This window comes from Convolutriloba macropyga, chromosome 3, assembly GCF_964194025.1.
Source record: "Convolutriloba macropyga chromosome 3, txConMacr16.3, whole genome shotgun sequence".
Taxonomy (NCBI): Eukaryota; Metazoa; Xenacoelomorpha; order Acoela; family Convolutidae; genus Convolutriloba; species Convolutriloba macropyga.
The window spans coordinates 52995848-53016327 of NC_134470.1; the positions used below are offsets into that span (position 1 = coordinate 52995848).

The 20480-nt window shown below is 38.9% G+C and overlaps 1 protein-coding gene across 1 annotated transcript in view; it reads left to right on the plus strand.

Annotated features, from left to right (window-relative positions):
- LOC142336659 (uncharacterized) overlaps window positions 1-19858 on the plus strand; it is a 108180-nt gene extending 88322 nt beyond the window's left edge. The window contains exons 13-14 of the mRNA XM_075385569.1: window positions 18916-19091; window positions 19710-19858. Coding sequence (XP_075241684.1) covers window positions 18916-19091; window positions 19710-19824 — 291 coding nt within the window. The 3' untranslated portion in view covers window positions 19825-19858. The remainder of the gene's footprint in view (window positions 1-18915; window positions 19092-19709) is intronic.
- Window positions 19859-20480: the final 622 nt, after the last annotated feature.

Genomic DNA, 20480 nt, shown 5'->3' on the forward strand with positions numbered 1-20480 from the left:
TAGATAGCTGATGGCTTTCATGACTTTGAAAACAATCGTTTTCCAAAATTAAAAAAAAAACTTTTTAACTTCGCAATTTTGTTCTTTTTATGTTTCTTTTTGTTACCTCATCTCGTTAGTTAATTACAGGTCAAATTCGACATTATGGGTGTCAAGGGAATAAGAGGGATTGGCGTCCCAAAATCTTTTAAAGAATTTGTTTTGACCTTACTGGCTTCGACACCGGTTTTTCACAAAACAAAAGTAAATTAATGTGATTTTTGTCATATTTGACGTTCTTTTTGTAGATGCAAGAAATATTCTGGATAATTACAGGTCTTGAGGGTTTCCTTTTTATGAATAAACGACCCTATTTAAATAGCTCTTTTTGTAATTAATGTCTTTCATGACATTAAATGTAATTTTGTTTCGAAATTTTGTTTGTTCTTTGGTGTTCTTTTTAGCCATTTTAAACAATGAATAAGGACAGGTCCTAATGCCCTTCTATAGAAGCAGTGGTAATCGTAAATTTGTGGTAATAATAATTGATGCCTAATGGTATTGATTACTTTGAAGTTAACTGTTTCAAAAAAAATAAGTTAATTTTTTTACTTCTTATTTATTAATTTTTCTACTTACTGTTTTTGTTCTTTTTTGTATAATTGTTACCAAACCTTTTTATGGACTGGTCGCATACGTTTTCTGGTGATTTATAAGTTATTTTTGTTTAGTTTTGGGTTTATCTGACGGTATGTTGACTTTGTTATTAAATTTAGTTTTTAAGAGGGACATAAATTTTTTGATGTAATTAATGTTTGTTGTTGTTGTTGTTGTTGTTTGATTTTGCTGTTCGTCTTGACTCGCTTTCTTAATATTCACATATTACAGCAATCTAATGAATCAATTTTTACTCCACTGAGTTATTTGCTTTGGAGGCTATCTTATCGTTCATACAGAATTTTTTGAAAAAGACTTGGGTTTTTTTGGGAATCGCAAAAAATAATTTTTGGGTTCTTTTATCTGTTCCTCATTTGGTAGACAATTATGCCAAAATTGTGGATGGGCGGGGTCGGAACCTTATGTGCCATCGCACATTACCGAGCCGCCTTGTTTTATTAAAAATTACCTTTTTTTGAACGGTCATTACTTTTTTAGCTGAGGAATGGTTATAATAACCGTGAAATATTTTCTGTGTGTAATGTTTTAATAATTTGTAACTATTTGTTGCTTTTTAAATCAAATTATGATAAGAAAAGAAATATACGTCTCGACAAAAGAATGTTTCGTCGCAATTTTTACAAAGTTATCATTTTTTTTTCATGTTCTTTAGATTAAAATGTGAAATCTGCAGTCATGTTCCCGGAATGAACTCTCGTAAAATCAAAGTGTTTAACATTGAAATGCTTTCAATTATCCCAGGAGACGCCTAAAAACATTTAAAAAACTAGGGTAAATTTTTTCCGAAAGTCTTTTTTAAGTGATCCATTTTATATCGCAATTCTGAAGTAACAGAATATTGTGCAAAAGAAATTCCAAAAAAACTTTGAGATCAAAATTTTCATTTCGCTTGTAAAGCCCTCATTCTGCAGGTGACTGAAGTGTGAGCTCAAGCGACAAGTATTTGCAAGATTTTATGGACACTTGGATCTTAAAAACATCATAAAATTATTTTAGCTGTCTAGTTATTTTAACCCTTAGTTTGATCAGACTAAGTTCCGAAGTACAAAAGAAAATAACCAGCGTTGATAGTTAAGATCCTCATTGATTTTCATTTTTTCAGAAAATTCTGATCAATTTAATGAATCGAAAATGTTATGAAATACTGAGATATTAATTTAATTTAATCAGGCGAACAAAGTTTGAATCCTTACCGTGAAATGGCGGCTCTTTTGACGATTCGAAGGGGACTAATTGTATAACACCATTTTTTACGACTCGAAGAGGCGTTTTGGTATTAAAAAGGTTTGTTTTAATTTAGCTGAAGCAAGCTTGTACATAACTCGAATTTTGACTTTTTCTTCCCGAACATTTAACACTGTTTTTAAATTTACCCCCAAATAAAATGCCTTAAGCACTCCCCCAGCTACCTCCAACTACCCCCCCCCCAAAAAAAAACTACACCTTTACCTACCCCCCTCTATCCCATCCACCTGCCTAAGAACCCTCACAAGCCTTACCACAATGTTGACTAGAAGTTGTTTGTTTCTAACTATATATTGCTTTATTTCTTTTTCGGCATTTCTGCAATAGATATGGTTAGTCAAAAGTTTTTATTTCACGAGTCTTCGAGTCATTTCCCGTTTTGTGCGGTTATGTTTTTTTAGCTGAAGCTAGTTGGTTCATGACTTGAATTTTGTAACTGAACGCAGTAACTGAACGATTTTTAGCCAATCGGAATCAAGTATTTCTAAATTTTAAATAAGAATTAAATACGTTCTAATAGTAGAAAGGTCCAAACAAGTTCATATAACCTAATTTTAACTAAATATAAACACGACAAGTATCAATTAATTTGGTTTCCGGCTTAATATTTTTAGGTTTTCTAGACAATTGTTGACTGAATATGAACTGATTTTGACGTCAATAACATTAGACAAAACACCAGTAAATGAGCAACAAAAAACCTTGCATTCTAAGTTTCACTTGTTGTCTTGATCTTATAATGCTTACACGTTGTTATGCTTTGTACGTATTCCTTCACGTTGCTATAAATTGAAACAGATGCGGACTACAGTTTTTTACTGAGTTAATATGGAGCCACTCCCGGCTTTACGAACACTTTCCGTTAGCCTCATTGTTGTGATAAGCTTAATAAATATTAATAAATAGTTGGAGTTGGCCACGCGAACATCGTTTGCCCGAGAGAATACAAAAAATCTAGACATAACTTCCTACTCTAGCTAGCGGGGTTACCCCTAGTGCGTTGTTTCAAACCTCTGGCGGAACCATTTGCTAACTTTTATGGACTCAAACAACACTGCAAAACGTCAATTACAAACGAGTACAGGGGTGACAAGACGCACGTGTTTGAACCTCAAAATAAGAAAGAGATCATTGCAATGCGAGAATGGATGGAAATTGAGCTTCTCAGATTTCACCATCAATCCTTTCTTTGCCTGGGGTTTGTGAAACCCCGATTTTGCGATAGAACTGGACTAGTTCCAGGACTGAAAAGCTTTTATACTCAATGGGCTATTGGATCATGTGAAGAGTCTACTCCAATGAATGAAGAAAAAAAGAGTTCGCTGACATGACTCTAAAACTGTAAGGCTTAACTAGAATTTTTGCGTGATATTTATGAATGTTACCTAGTTTAGGCGGCAAGTCTAGGAAACCGAACCCCCCGACTTTTGATATTTTATGGGGTATTAATAACAAATAACTACTGCAAAAAATATTCGCAACCGGGTCACCATTAACCCCACAAACATAATTTTTGAGACGAAAAATTTTAAAATCGATTTTGAAAATTTTCGGAAGATTTGCCGAAAATTTGAAAAAATTTATATAGTCGGATCGTATATTAAGAAATAACCTCTGATATAGAGAAAAATGTGAGAATATTATGCTAAATTGTTTAATTTTGACAATTTTTAATCAATTTTGAGGCAATTAAAAAAAACATATGATATCAATATCGAATACTGAAAAACCGTACTTTCAGGCATAAAACCGTCCAATTTACTGGATTACCGTTCCGTATTCAAGAAATTGCAAACAAGTTGACTAAAAATAGAAAAATTGAACAAAAGTATAAAATTTTGACAATTTTGTCAAAAAATAATTTTTCCAGCAAGAAGGTTTGTAAATTGAGTGAAACTCACTAAACACAAAAAGTTGTGAAAATTTTAACATCTTCCGGCCTACAGTAAAAATTATTGAATTCCCATATTTTTTCTCGTCGATCGTTTATGTACCGTTTCACCCGCGTGTTTTTCGTCCTTTCGCTCTTCAGTTTTCCGGGTTCCGTTTTTTCAATAACGTTGCTCTCCCAAAACTTCGCTTTTCGTTTTCTCCATCTACTTTTCCAGCTTTCGATGTAGTATGTCATATGTGATGAATTTATGTCATTGTCTTTGCTGTAGTTTGTGGAGTATGCTAGTATGCTGTCTTGTTGTTTTGGTCCTATAGCTTTCTAGGGTGTGACTTAATTTTATTCTCGAGTTACGGCTGGATTGTCTTTGACTTTCTCAACTTTACTAATTTACTAGCCCTCCTGTTGTTGTATTTTGATTTTGCTGCTGTATGTTTGTGTGTAACTGTATGATTGCTAGTTGGTTTGGTCTCTCTGCTTTCTAGGGTGCGACTAAAGTTTATTCTCGAGTTACGGCTGGATTGTTTCTTGACTTTTCTAACTGTCATAGTCTACAAATAAGTTTCTGTAGTTTATTTAATTTATCTGTCGCTTGTTTAATCTTGTTTGCATGCTGATTGGCTCTTTTGGTTTCGGTATTGCTAGGGTGTGACTTAAGTTTCTTCTCGAGTAATGGCTGGATTGTTCCTTGACTTTTCCAATTGTCATAGTCTACAAATACATTTCTGTAGTTTGTTTAATTTATCTGTCGCTTGTTTAATATTGTTAGCATGCTGATTGGCTGTTTTGGTTTGGGTATTGCTAGGGTGCGACTTAAGTTTATTCTGGAGTTACGGCTGGTAAATTTTCTACCTTTTCATCCCTTTCGTTTCCTACTGCGTTGCCGTAAATTAATTTGTTGTTATAATAAGCCCCATAATAACTTATGCTAGATTGTCTTGCAGTAGCTCCTCTCCTTCTTTTTAGGGTGTGACTTAAGTTTGTTCTGGAGTTACGGCTAGGTTGTTTGGCTGAGTTTTGTTGTGGTCTGATAACATAGTTCTTTCCGACCTCATTTCCCGCCCGTTTTTTCCCCACCGTCCCGTTTCGTTGCGTTGCGCATTTCTCCGTTCCGTCGCGCACTGCTCGCTCGACTTTTCGTCTGTTCCTTTACGTTGCGTCGTGCGTAGCTCGCTCGACTTCCCGTCCGTTACAATTCTGTTTCATCGCGTGCTCGCTCGACTTTCCGTGTGTCCTTCGTCTCCCTCCTTGTTGAGCGCATAGCTTTCAGCACTACTTTTCTGTTTTTGTCGGGCACTGTGTGCTCGACGACCTTTTCTGCTCTTTGGGCGGTTTGTTTCACAGACTGTCTACAGTGTGTCGCGTTTTGGCGCCTTTTGCATCGGATTTGTTTTGCGTGGATTTCGTTTGTTTGGAGTGTGCATATATTAGATAACCGTTTGCAGTGGTAGTTTTGCAGGTTTTTGGAAACAAAAACAGCGTGGTGTCTAATAGTCTTGAACAAAAAGTCAAAAAGTTGTACGCTGCCGGGTCAAAACATGAGGGTGAATTGCATGCTATACTTGAAGATATCCTTCATTCTATAAATAGTCAAAGTAGGAAAGTAAAAGTTGAACGCCTAGTAACAAAGTGCAACGAAGCCTTTATGACTGTTGTAGACAAGAATTAGGACCTGATTACTTTTGCTGGAAAATTTAGAACCTAAGTGCACTTGTTCCTTCATTAGAGTTTTACCTGGAGGCAATGACAACTACGAACGACAAGATCGTCACCTCAGCACGAAACCACATCAATTCTGCTGATGATAAAGTGAGTGAGTTTCAGGAACTGAGGGCTTCCAATCGTTCTCGAGTTCCCTCACTGATGGCTTCGTCAAAAACATCAAGTCAGCATAAACTTGATAACGTAATCGCTAAAATGAAGCGCGAAGAAACTGAAAAAAAACAAAATGAGGCAGCCATCCGCCTCGCTAAGCAGAAAAAGCAAATGGAATTAGAAGAAATGGAGGAAAACAAAAGGAAGCGGTTGGCAGAGGCAATTCTTCAAGAGTTTGAGTTGCTGGACTGTGTTTCCAACGGTAGCCACTCTGAAACAACTGCAAATGCCAGGATCTCTATGTGATGTGAAAAGGTTGTCTAGGACTGGATCAACACCTCACTTGCTTTAAGTTTTTACAATGAGGAGAAAACTAGTGAACTAGAGGTTACGAAAGACCCTCCAGAATGGCCTACACACAACAACCGCTAAACAGTGGAACATCACAACATTGAATTGTCGAGGCACTCTACTCCAAACCAAAAAATTGTCGGGCCAATTACATTTTAAGCAATGAGACCTTGCAGCGACTCGACCCTTATTATACCCACCCTGCGAGTTTTTTGGCTGCTGCTAACACGCAGATGTTGTACCAGGCGCAACCGCATATAATCACCCGCCGTCTGTACACGTCCCAGGGGCTTCTTCACCACCCATTCAAAAGCCCGTTTTTCCAGAGCCGTTCTTACCGCAAGTAAACCAAAATAATTTGTGCGAGTCTTTTCCACACGCACCATATCAAATATCACAATCTAGGGGACATGAAACATTAAGTCTGCCTGAGAAAAATTCGGCCCAGCGTATATCCCCCCGTCAACAAATTAATTTTGTTCCCCGAGCTCCAAACGCCACTCTTTCTCCTTTTCCGAAAACAAATAATCCAGCCCCCGCAATTTTTGTTCCCTTGCACCCAAATGCCCCACCAAGTCCAAGCACTCAACAGCACAACTCCGAACCCACTCATCCTAATGCCCTTCTCATCCCGAACCCGGTATTTGCTCCTAACCTCACTGCTCCCTTTCACACGCCCCCTTGAACAATCAGCCTCACGTCCTCAACACTCTTCAAAATAATACTAACCAAGTACACAAAGTTGTACGTTCCGTTGCTCCTCCTGTCCCAAATATGCCTAATATCCCTCTTGGCCAAAACTTTGTGCCAAATATGAGTCATTGGCGTTTTCCACAGCACAATCCATCTTTAGTCAACCAAGACATTACTACCGTGAATAATGTCGCTCCAAAAGAACAGGCACATATCGCAACCTCAATTACGAATGTTCCACAACGAATATATCAAAATTCACCCCTTTTGATTGATATGCAATCACAATTAGGCGCACAACAGGAAAACCCGATCGCAACTAATAGTAATGCTGTAGATGGTCTAGCCACTCCGGCTTTTCAGCCAACAAACCCTTATGTTGGGCCCACTCCGTTGAGTTGGAGTAGTCCGCAGGTGTCTGCACCTGCCCCTACGATACCGGACAATGCGTCATTGATTAGGGAATTAGCTGATGCAATAACCATTAAGAAAAATGACCCCTTGCCCGAATGGAAACTTGTTCAATTTAATGGCGACCCATTGCAGTGGCATGAGTGGTATGGTCAATTCAAAAGCGCGATTGACTCGCAGTCGCTCACTGATGACGTTAAATTGACATACTTCAAAACACTCGTCGCCGGTAAAGCAAAAATTGCAATAGCCGAGTTTACTGTGGTTTAATGTACAAAGATGCACTAAGGACTTTAGAACGTAAGTCTGGCCAGTCACAGACAGTCGTAAGTGCACACTTGGATAAACTAAGCAATTTTCCGCCTCTTAAAATGCAAAATAGTGGTTACATCATTAACTATTCTGCAGCCATATCCAGCCTCGTTGGGGTTTTCAGGTCACTTTCATATGATGCTGACTTGGAGAGCGCTTCCCTACTTAACCAAGCGGTACATAATTTACCGCCAAACATGAAAGAGTCTTGGTCGCTCTTTACGATTAAGAAGCACTGGGTTAAGCCTACACTCCTTGACTTTAACGATTGGCTTAAAGAAAAGGTTGAGGCCCATTGTCTTATGAAACAAAACGCAACCAAGGCAAAACCTGAAGAGAACAACACTTCAGTAACCCAGACAAAAACAAACTCTAAAGTGTTTGCATCAAATTCACAACAAAAGGAAACAAAGAAGCAAATGCCCTCTTCTCCCACAAACACTTAATCTCGCTGCAAGGTATGCAAGGGTACCCACCGATTATGGGAGGGTCGAGTTTTCAACGAAAAGACTTCAAACAAGAGAGCTAAGTTGGTTGTGGATTATAAACTCTGCTTTTCGTGCTTACGCGACAAGCACACGTAAGTTGGTTGTGGATTATAAACTCTGCTTTTCGTGCTTACGCGACAAGCACACGTTCCGGCAGTGCCCTCAACCAAGAAAGTGCAGGGCAGAAGGATGTAATAGTTGGCATGACACACTATTGAATGGAGCGGATAGGGTTTTCCCAGCAAAACAGTCAACAAATTCCAATACTAAACAGCCTTCTGGCAACATAGGTCAAAGTAAAGCAACTACTAGTCAACACTCGCCTATTAAGACCACCACGAATTCATTTGTTACTGATGTTAAGGGGCTCCTTCAGGTGACCGAATTACTGTTGGTCAATTCGTCCGGGCTAGATACCAAGGCTCTAGTTTTGTGTGATACCGCATGCAGTAACTCTTGGGTGGCCGGTAGTCTCGCAGATAGGCTCGGTTTGCACGGTAAAGCACTAACGCTAACTGTCAAGGGTAATAATACCGAAGAAGTAGTTGATACTAGAGTTGTTGAAATTACTATTAAACCAAAAGAACTTGGAGATTTCGAACCATTTACCATCAACCCTTTTTGTTAAAGAGAGTCTGAACGTCGGCTCAGATATTATTAATTTACAGGCCATGCAGGAGACTTTCCCACACTTGGCCGTCCTTGATTCCGTGATATATTCCTATAAAGACATTGAGACGATACGCGGACAAGAGGTCTATCATGCCATCCGCTCGTTAGAATACTTCTCTGCCGATGAGAAGCGTTCACCCGTTGCCGTACGCTTACCCATAGGTTGGGTCTTAAGCGGTCGGTTACCATCGACTTCGTGTTTAATCTCAGCGTGCTTTAAATTGAATACCGAACATGACAATGAGTTAGCAACTCAAGTAAAGTAATGGTACGACATAGATTCATTCGGGGCAAACAAGCTGGTCGACTCAAGATCTGCTGCAGACGCAAGGGCTCACAAAATCCTTGAGAGTACCACCATACACATTGGCCTGATATACGGTCGGAATGCTGTGGGCATCAGACAACATGAAGCTCCCAATCATTACTTCTCCTCCCTTGTGCAACTAAAGTCTCTCGAAAAACGATTGGCCAAGGATGAAGACCTTAGAGAGAAGTATATTCTAGTACCATCAAGGAAGATCTAAATAAGGGGTGTGTACATGAGGTTCCGGACGCTCACAAGGTTTAGAACCGGTCCGATAATGAGTGGTACCTACCCCACCATCCGGTTTTAAACCCGAATAAGCCGGGCAAGGTGCGTAGGGTGATCAATGGAGCATCAAAATTTCATGGCGCCTCGCTAAAAAAATCCTTGCTCACTGGCCTTGATCTGCTCCAAAACCCTATTTATGTACTTCTCCGCCTCCGACAGCAGCCATATGCTGTGTCTGCTGACATCGAGGGAATGTTTCTACAGGTTGGGGTATTACCATCAGATCAACCATCACTTCGCTTTGTGTGGCGGGAGGACCCCACAACTAACATTGTAGTGTATCAATATAGGCGCCGTATATTTGGGGCTAAAGACTCGCCTACATGCGCCAACTATGCGTTAGGACGCACTGCAAGACAACGCAAAGTTTTACCCCGAAGCTGCAAAAGCCGTCCTTGAGAACTTTTAAATGGACGATTACCTTGACTCAGTGGAGTCTCCTGAGAAAGCCAGCAATAGAGCGAAGGAGTTAGTACATCTTCTCCATCTCGGTGGGTTCAAGCTTACAAAGTTTGTAAGCAATGTGCCAAATCTGGCTGATCGAATTGATGGTTCTCTTCAATCTACTGAGCCCAAGGTTATTGCTTCATGCCAGGAGGATTCATCGCACGTGCTCAGGCTAAAGTCAGACCATACTAATGACACTTCAGTTGTGATTAGGGGGTACAGGCTGCACTATTAATAAATTACTCACACAGCGCTTGGTCCTAATTCTTGTCTCAAAAGTCTTTGACCCTATTGGTCTTGTCGAACCTTTCACTGTTGGTGCCCGACTGCTCTTAAAAGACATCTGGTGTGTCATTGGACAACATTAGGATGATTGATGGGAAGCTTGAAAACATCATAATTCCTCGAAGTTATTTTACTGAACCCTTTGATAATGTAGAATTGCATATGTTCGGTGACATTTTCCAGGATACTTTTAGTGCCGTTGCATTTCTTCGAGCCCGAGTAACAACTCCTACGGGCAAGGTAAAAACAGAGCTTGCGTTTGTTTTGGGGAAAGCGCGCATGGCGCCAATGAAAGTAATGACTGTCCCAAACCTGGAATTGCAAGCAGCTCCACTTGCCGCTCGGCTGAAGAACGAAATTATTCAGGCACTTACTGTAACTGTTAACCAAGTATTCATGTGGACAGACAGCGCGACCGCTCATCAGTGGATAAACTCTAATGAAAAGCAACCAATCTTTGTTGCTAACCACGTTTGCGAAATTTTGGAGTATACCAGCGTTGACCAACGGAACCACGTCGCAACTAAGGATAATCTCGCCGACGCTGGCACGCGTGGGATGTCCGCTGAAGTTTTGCAACTAAGCAGTTGGGTCAAAGGTCCACATTTCTTAACTAATTCACGTTTCCCGTTCGTACCGAGCAAAGACGTCAAATTTGGCGTCAACCAAGCAGTCATTATAGAAGACACTGTTTCTCTGGCTACATATGTCAAAAAAACAGACAACTCCCGTTCCTTCATTATTTCCGTTTGATAAGTTTAGTTCCTATCAAAAGTACCTGCGCATAGTCGCATACGTTCTCCGGCTTTTGCCGAAACATATTGGCTACCGTACTTTGGATAGTAGCATTACTGACCCTACTGAGCTTGACGAAGCCGAGCGTCGTCTACAGTACGTGGTGCCCGAAGAATCTTTTGAAATCGAAAGGATAGATCTTCATGACAATAAACCCGTTAAACGGATCAGCCGGATCGTTCCATAGTTCCTTAGTCCAAATGGGCTAATCAGTTCCTCGGGCCGCATCAAGCGGTTAATGGAAGTTGGGTTTAACGTAAATTACCCAATCATTTTAGATGCACGTCATCCTTTTGTAAAACTGTTCCTTGAACACACCCACGTAAAGCATTATCATCAAGGCGTTGAATACCTAAGATCAATTGTGCAAGAACACTATACAGTACTGAAACTAAGATCATCTTTGTGTTCCATCAGAGCGCACTGCCTGAGATGCCGAGAATTCAAAGCTGTAACTATACAACCAATCATGTCTTACCTAAAAAGAGACTTGATTAGCAGTGTCCTCCCTTTACAAACACCGGCGTTGACTACTTTGGGCCGTACTATGTTAGTGTCTGCCGTACTACTGAGAAAAGGTGGGGCTTCCTCTTCACCTGTCTCACTACTCGCGCTGTCCATGTCGATATAGTTAAATCCATGGACACCAGATCTTGTATTATGGGAGTTGAGCGGTTTGTGTCACGTAGGGGTAAAACTTCCATGATCTGGTCGGACAAAGGCACTAAATTTATTGGAGCGGAGAAAGTGTCGAAATGTGAAACATTGTCAATATTGCAGCTGAACTCGCTCACACAGGTATAAAATGGAGGTTCAATCCACCCAGTGCATCACATCGGGGTAGTATCTGGTAGAGGTTGCTACGCAGCTTCAAACGCGTGTTGTACACTATTATTGGCACGCGTCGACTCACGGATGAGATGCTGCATAATACCTTTTGTCTCGTGAAGAATGCTCTCAATTCGCGTCCTTTAACACCCGTAAGCGCTGATCCATTCGATTTGAACGCTATAACGTTAACCACTTTCTTATAGGAGAATACTCTACCGGTATTCCGTCTGTTGTTGATAATAATGAATTTGACCATCGTAAACGTCACGCCCGTGCGCAGTCGTACGCTAAGGCGATCTGGTTCCTTTGGATCAGAGAGTGCGTACCGACGCTGAACTGACGCTCTAAGTGGCAGACGCCTGCCGAGCAACACCTTAAGACCAGTGACGTGGTTTGGATAGTTGAGGAAACCAACCCTAGGGGGTTTTTACCCAACCGTTTGGATTGTGGAACTCCGTTACGGCTCCGAAAGCGTCGCGCGCTCTGCCGTTCTGCGTACGTTGACCATTTCACTCGTCCACCCGCTTGAAACACTTTTACCAGTTTTCCCAACATCTTCTTCCGGGCCGGAAGATGTTACGCAGTAACTGAACGAATTTTAGCCAATCAGAATCGAGTATTTCTAAGCTTTAAATAAGAATTAAATACGTTTTAATATACGTAGAAATTTCCCAAAAAGTTCATTTAACCTAATTTTAATTAAATATGACCACGATATGTGTCAATTAAGCTGGTTTTTGGTTTAATATTCTAAGGTTTTCTAGACAATTGTTGACTGAATATGAACTGATTTTGACGTCATATAACATCAAACAAAAAACCAGCAAAAGAGCATCAAAAAACTTGCCGTCTAAATTTCACTTGTTGTCTTGATCTTATAATGCTTATACGTTGTTATACTTTGTACTTATTCTTAATCGCTCTAAATGCTTACGTTGCTCTAAATGGAAACAGATACGGACTACAGTTTTTTACTGAGTTAATAATTTTTAACTTCTATTTTTTCCCCAACACCTTGCCTCTGCCTTAACCTGGACACCTATCTACCCCCTGTCTATATTCTACAGCGACTTTACCTTTTTCAACCCATCTCAAGCAACTTACTCCCTCAAACTACTCCTTCGAATCGTATCCTCTGAAATTGGCTGGCGCCTCGCAAAAATGGTAATGGTGATCCTGTGGTGGAGGGTGACGGTAATTCCTTGTACTCTGATGAAAGACATCACAGATATTTCCACTTAGGTTAAAAGCTGGTGCACTGGAATTCTATCCTTCGTTGGACGATGTTTTTAAAAATAACAAGAAAAGCTTTTGGGATGCTTTTGAGAAATAATTTTTAGAACCCCCGAGTTTTTTCGAAGAGAACCTAGACTTAGAAAACGAATTCAAGGAGAGTCTGTGAATGTTACTGAAATCTTAGCAGATCTAAAACGTATCGCAAAAAAGCATATCCTGATGATTCTGTGGAAAACGGAAAACATCTTCTTATGAAAGTTTTCTTGAAAGGATTGCTTGACCAGAATATTAGATTAGAAATTACGTAAGAATAAGATTTATCCATGGCGGGTGCTTTGAAAAGATCTGTGCATTTGGATGCAATCTACAGGTTAGAGACACCAAGCCAAGGCGGCATTAATAATGGTTTAATTAGTAGTCCTCAAGGAGTAGGGTCTATTGATAGACTTATCAATCAAACGGATTCGATGATGAATAAGATGGCTGTCAGTCAAATTAAATCTAACTCCGGGACAGAGTCAAGGCGGCCAAGTACATCGTATAAGCCAAACAAGTTTCCTCAATCAACGGGACAGGAGCTTTTCGAATTCATTATAACTCTATGGAGGGACAGTACAAAACAAATCAAAGGAGCAATACGGGTTCCTCAAGATTTGCATTCTGCAGAATTTCTCTTCCTCGGTCTCCTCTTAGACCACTCTATAATTCATCTCGCTCACCCATCGACGCGTTAACTTTAAAAGAAAAAATTTTTGCTATCAGTGCAACCGCAAGGGCTACACTACAATAATTGTCGCAACAAGAGGATTCTGTCCACATAAAAACACGTAATAAAAAATTAACACAATAAATTACTTTGTGTTGTCGTGTCTACTAAATGACACAACTGGACGCAGTATATGGTATTCAATCCCTCCCCACCGGTCTAAAAATTTCGAATAACCTCTCTATTCGATTATGCGGGCCGTTATCGCTGTAATACGAGAATCAACTTTGGCGAGGATGAACTCTTGCCTCGGTAGGAGTCATCTGACATACAAGCCGCCTCCGTAAACGCATTGCCGTTTTGTTTTGTAGGAAGGACCTATTAATTATGTTAATGGTTTCACGGCAGCGCAAAATTCGATGGAACTTTCTATGTGGCTGTTTATATATGTGTACCAGTAATTCTGGGAAGAGGTTTGTTACGTCAGCAAAAGTGCAAACTCGATTTCTTTTTTGGTCTGTTAGTTGTTAATGAACGAGTTCTTGAAAGTAATAGTTGGTCCACTACTAAGTTTAGTGGACTAAATGGAAGTTCATTATACGTCGTTCATATGACATTGCTTCCTCAAAGATGCAAAAGTCTTGTTTTTGTAAAACCGTAAAAGTTACATTAGCCCCTTGAAACCTCCAGATAGCTACATTACATTGTACATGAAACTGAATGCCCAGACTGTTAACAAATCATGGCCTTACAAGGTAGCTGTTACTTTTAAAATCTCGATCTGGCAACGGGTTTCCGTCAGATGGAAATAGAATCAGAGGATCAACGACTTCAGAGGATCTAGAATCAGAGGATCATCAAAAACGAATACTGATGGGGCTTTGTAATGCACCTGTTGCTTTTCAAAGATTGATGGAATGGTGTTATGAAGGTTAACACACAAAAAGTTACTGGCGTATACAGATGAAATAATTGTTTATGGATGATCGTTCGAGGAATACATGAAAAACCTAGCCATCACTGCATGTAGAATAGAAGAGGCAAATCTGAAAAAAATGCCATAAAAATGCAAACTTTCTCAACATCATATCCCTTTCTTGGGTCTTATTAATTCCGAGGATGGAATTCAAATCAATCCAGCTATTATAGCCGCTATAAACTCATAGCCAGTCCCTTAATCGGTGAAGCAGGTGCGTGCATTTTTAGGATTAACATAATTTTACACGAACTTTATACCAAGTTTTGTATATTCTAATGAATAAAGAAAAACTATTTCATTACACGGAGGATTGCGATAAAGCAGTTTTTGCAAAATGCATTGCTGAACTTTCCAATTGTTGGCTTTCTTACGGAGACTGATATTTTGTCCTTTGTACTGATACGTCTCTGTCAGAGAATTGGAACTGTTCTTTTTCAGAACCAAGGCGGAAATCTAAAGTTTTTTGCTTATGCTTGTAAAACTTTACAGAAGGGTTGGCGTAGCTGTTCTGCAACAAAGCGGGAATCGTACGCAGTTATTTTTCTTTTACTTTTGAGAGTATCTCATTGGTCAGAAGTTTGATATAATAACTGATCATCTGGCTCTAAATTGGTTATTTTCTTTCAATGGACCTGATGGCTTGGTAGCCAGATGGATTGAGAAATAAAATTTGTTCATTTTTTGAAATTGTAAATCGACTGGGGACACTAATATCAGATGCAGATGCTTTATCGCGCAGAAATGACAATTCATATTATATATCAGCAGTTAGATTAGAGCCCTCAACAGAGGTTGAGGTTCATTTTGCTAAAGCACAGACAGACGATTACGCCTTGGGAAAGGTTCGTATTTGCTTAGTCTCAGAATCGGCATTGGAGGTCAGAACTCTTTGGAGAGCCAATAGATTTTATAGGTTATTGGAATCAATTTGAGTCCCTAACTATGATAGATGACTGTATTTACCACCAGATAGTTGACACTGACAGTTCAGTACAAGTTTATCAACATTGTGTGACAAGAATTGAAGTTTCAAAAATATCAACTTTACTTCATAATGACCCAGCAGCCGGTTATTTAGGTATCGCTAAAACCCTTCAACCCTTTCATTGGCCTAGTATCAAAGGAGATGTTGAGGTTTTGGTCTCTAGTTGCGATCAATGTTAGAAACGGAAGGGTGCAAAAAAACATCGAATGCCGATGTTAGATGTTAAAATGGCACGCCTCACAGCGGTTTTAGCATATATCTTGTGAGATCTTTGGTCTGTTGGCAATTAATATATATTTTAATATATATATATATATATATATATATATATATATATATATATATATAGCCATAAAAATATCCTCAAGGTCGGTGATAAATATTCTTGATGGTTCAAAACTTTAAAAAGATGTTTGGGGAATAGGACCGACTTACTCCACGCCCGATTATCCACAGGATAACGCTAAAGTTGAGTCAATTAATAGAAAACTAGAGGACGGTTTGCAAAATATTATGAGGAAAATCAAACTCATTGTTCTGAGCTTTTGCCCGTTTTTCTGATGGCTTACATGTCAACCGTTCATGAACCAACTGGTCAAACACATTTTGGAGTAATTTGTGGGCAGGAATTGAGAATGCCTATTAGCTTTCTATATCCAACCCATATATCGAAGTTCTTAAAATTTCCAGTCAGGAATCCAAGAGAGGTTGGTGCGTAGTTTGCAATTTTTTGCGTATGTACGCTCTAAATGTGCTCTGGAGCACCGTAGAGGAAAACTGATACTCGGCAAAAAAATTTACGGTCCCTCTTTTAAAGAACAAGACCTCGTGTTTGTACACTCACCTGTCGCAAAAACAGTTCAATCGACAAAACTGAAAAACCGTTGGACTGGTCCTTATGTCATCAAAGGAAAAGTTAAGGATGTTAATTTCAATGTGGAAAGTTTTAACAAAACTAAAGAAGCGTTGTGCATTATGATCGTTTTAAACATTATAAAAATAGTTTTAAGGGGAAAAATTTTTCGCTTACTATGAAAACGCCCTCGTATAAACTGGTTGAAATTTCTAAGAAGACAACCTAGCAACCTAGTGTAGAAAATGTTGAAATACAGTCAGATGATAATATTTCGTTTTTGAACCTGATTTGATGTCTAATCAAGTTCAAAAACCGCAGACAAGTAGTTCTAATAGATTTTTAAATCGTAGAAAGGCAACAGAAAGTGCAATGTCACCAGGGTCCTATTACTTGTCTTGATGCTTGATATCGAGTATATACATGTTCCTTGTGGGGAGACTTGCAATGTCTCTGTCAGCAACGGTAACAAGGGTTGGATACGACATCAAACAATTTTTGTTAAAAAGATATTCTCATTGATGCCAGGAATTCACCTAGTTTAACCTATGGTGGTTTAGTAATTAATGCCCCGGAGTTTGACATTGATTTGAGTTTCTGTATGTACCGTGCATCGTATAATATCTGGAAAATTGCTCATTCAGCTAGATTAGATGATGCAACTTTGATTGCAGAAGAATCAAGATTGATTCTGACTTGATATCCAACTGAAACTTGGACTTGTCGTGTCATTCTGATGAACCAGTAGTTTACACTACCAGGATCTTTGAATTCCAAATTTAAGTTGGAAAAAGAAATATTTATTGTTGAAGGTCGACAGCTGAAAGCTGGGGAGCAAAAATTTTTTCAATTTAATGCTAGATTCAACTGACGAAGCTTGAACGTTCGCTATCGATGGGGGGATGGTGTATAACGGAAAACACCTACGGGTTCAGTAGTATTTGGCTCGGTAGCAATTACCGGAGAAATAGTGATAGGAAAGTTGATTGCTTCCTCAGACAAAACAACAACGCCATTGTCGCTTGTAATGAAGGATCGTATGGGTCAGAATACATCATGTATGTTTCCTGGCACAGATTTAATACACGATTCAGTGGCGTATCTACCACCTTTTATGGGTAATGTGAACTGAAATCTTATTTCTTGTTTAATGAAGATTATACAGATGTCCTCATAAGATCTAGAGAAGCGGAATGCATTAGCGGCGAAACCACCGAGTGATCAAACTCCAGAGTGTTTTACGTAGAGGTACTCAACATTACCCTAACGGTGAAAACAACAATATACACGGGCGTGTATTTGGTATTTGAACAAACCAAACAGAACCTTCCAACAGTAGATTTTAACGTTGATGAATATCGAAACCTGGTTTATGGAACTCATGTTTAATTTGCGCTTGTAAATGTTGAATTTTCGAGACAACGGATTGTCAGATTCATGAAACAGGAGATTTGTAAAACGAGACAAATAATCCTATTCTCATTAATAGCCCTCGCTTCTTATCTAGACAATCCCAATTTCTTTGGGACAGGTTCTAAGGTGAGATTTCATTCAGAAAAAGCTGGTGCAGTGTTATATGTACAAATATTTTCTCAAGTTGCAGTAAATGTAGCTGACTTTCTTTATTGCACTGAGGAAGTACTTGTGATTATAGATATTTTAACCAAAATAAAATTCGTGAATCTCATCACTCAAAAAGTTTTTTCTAATTCTACACTAACATCTTGTGATCTGAGGGTGTTTTGTCATTTAGACTTTGCTGACAATCTGCCTTCCCTGCACACGGCGGGATTGTTTTCGTATGAAAATTTACAAAAAATGCAAGAGCACGCGTTTTGAGATTTTCAAGAAAGAAAATCGGTGGTGGAGAGCTATACCTAGATGCTGGTAACAAATATTCACATCCTGGCTTAAGTCATTTCAATCCCAACTTCAGAGCGGAATTGGTTGTCTTACCAACATGGAGATACTTAGAAGGTTTGGAAAACTTAGCTGGGCATGAGCTCCCTTAATTTGGGCGTGAGCTTCCTGTAGTCTAGAACTCGACTTCTGAAAAGACTTTAAAATTCTAGTGGGGGTCTTTACTGACTATAGATAAACGCTCCAGTATCACAGAGAATCAAAATTAATCCTTTAAATACTGTAAAAAGCAAACCTTTTCAATACCGTGAAGAGCGATGACAGAAAAAAGGCTGAGCCAATGAGAGCCAAATGAGGGTTTGACAAACGTCTGGAGTTTAAAAAGGCCGACAATCTTACTATATTAAGCAAATTGACGCATCAATTCAATAACTGGCTAATTTTTTCAATGTTCCCAAAATTCTTTGATATTCAGTGGAAATTCATTTTCTAAAACTTTTCCTACAGGAAAAAACAAAAGCTGACAATTCAAAAGAAAACAAACATCATGAAATTGCCAGGGCTTTCAAAACTTACTTCTGAACAGTTGGACCAAAACTTGCCAAAAGACCAAAACTTGCCAAAAGTATATTGGAGGTTATTTTTTCTCCCTTAAAGTTGTATATGTAAAGTATAATGCGTGTTCATACCTCTTGTAAGGCTATAAAAACAAATGTCAAAGCGGAACGTCTACTACTTCGTTCACATGTGGTTAATGAAACCGAATGTTTTATTCAGAAATATAACTACCATAGTTTTGTGTTTTCAGAAACGCAACGAAGTATGTCCTCGACTGCCTACAGAGTGGGTGACTGACATTGACATAGGAGTGAACAACCCTCAGCCTAAGGTCGTCAACCAACACAAGCTGTACAAAGAAACTGAACTCAAGTTGTTCAAACCTGTCGCCAAATCATTCACGGGTGGAGCAGCCCCTATCAATTTGTAAGCATTAAGTTTCGATACTGTCTTGTAATTCATTTTTTGGAAGAAAAAAATGCTACAGACCCCCTGAACCCTTTGTAATTTATCATCGCTATTCACGGTATATGCAATCAGAACTAATTAGTTGCTCTCAGTTGAGACTCTTTGCATATAACTCAGTCATTGTGGTCTTTGCACCTTATTGAGTCGTTTTGTGGAGTTGATTTCATTTTCGAGTAACTTATTTCATCCCGCCTGACCTTTTAATTTGGGCGTGAGCTCCCTGTAGTCTAGAACTCGACTTCTGAAAAGACTTTAAAATTCTAGTGGGGGTCTTTACTGACTATAGATAAACGCTCCAGTATCACAGAGAATCAAAGTTAATCCTTTAAATACTGTAAAAAGCAAACCTTTTCAATACCGTGAAGAGCGATGACAGAAAAAAGGCTGAGCCAATGAGAGCCAAATGAGGGTTTGACAAACGTCTGGAGTTTAAAATGGCCGACAATCTTACTATATTAAGCAAATTGACGCATCAATTCAATAACTGGCTAATTTTTTCAATGTTCCCAAAATTCTTTGATATTCAGTGGAAATTCATTTTTTAAAACCTTTCCAGGAAAAAACTTTTGTTCACAGGAAAAAACAAAAGCTGACAATTCAAAAGAAAACAAACATCATGAAATTGCCAGTGCCTTCAAAACTTATTTCTGAACAGTTGGACCAAAACTCGCCAAAAGACTCGAAATTATAGATTTTATTGAAGCTGCAATAATAATTTAATTCAGATGGAAGAAAATATAAACAATTATTACAGAACATTAGTTCAATTCACCACTTGGGACACCATACAAGTTAAAAGACTCATCAAGAGGTGCCCCAAAAAATCTATCAAATGCATGTGCTAAAGTGTTTGCGCAGAAGTAAAGGATCTAAATTGCTTGTCTGTTGCACAGAAAAACTTAACCCCACGCCATTCAAACTTGCAAAAAAGATTTCCTCGGCATAAAATTCTGGCAACAGATAATTTTAGCATTTATATAGCTGAATTTTGTACTTAAGTAAAGTTATCGACAGTTTGTTCATAGCCACAAAGCTGGGGCTATTATTGAATTGCTCTTGGTTTTTCTAATTTGAAAGAATTTGAATTGTATTGAGGCGCTGTATTTCTTACAACTCACAACTTACAAGAGGAGTATTGGAGAAGTGTCTTTTTTAATCATTTGTTTGTTTGAACTTGAAGCAAGAAATTAAACGCGTGAAAAAATTTAGAGTGGTTTGTTGCGCTGAAAAAAACTGTCAAGTGGAGTGAAAAGAAAGTGTTTTTTTTTCAATTCGTTGTTCTCGTTAGAGCGAGAATTGGAGGTGTGAAAAAAAAAATTTGTGTAATCGAGGGAAAATTTTTGTTCA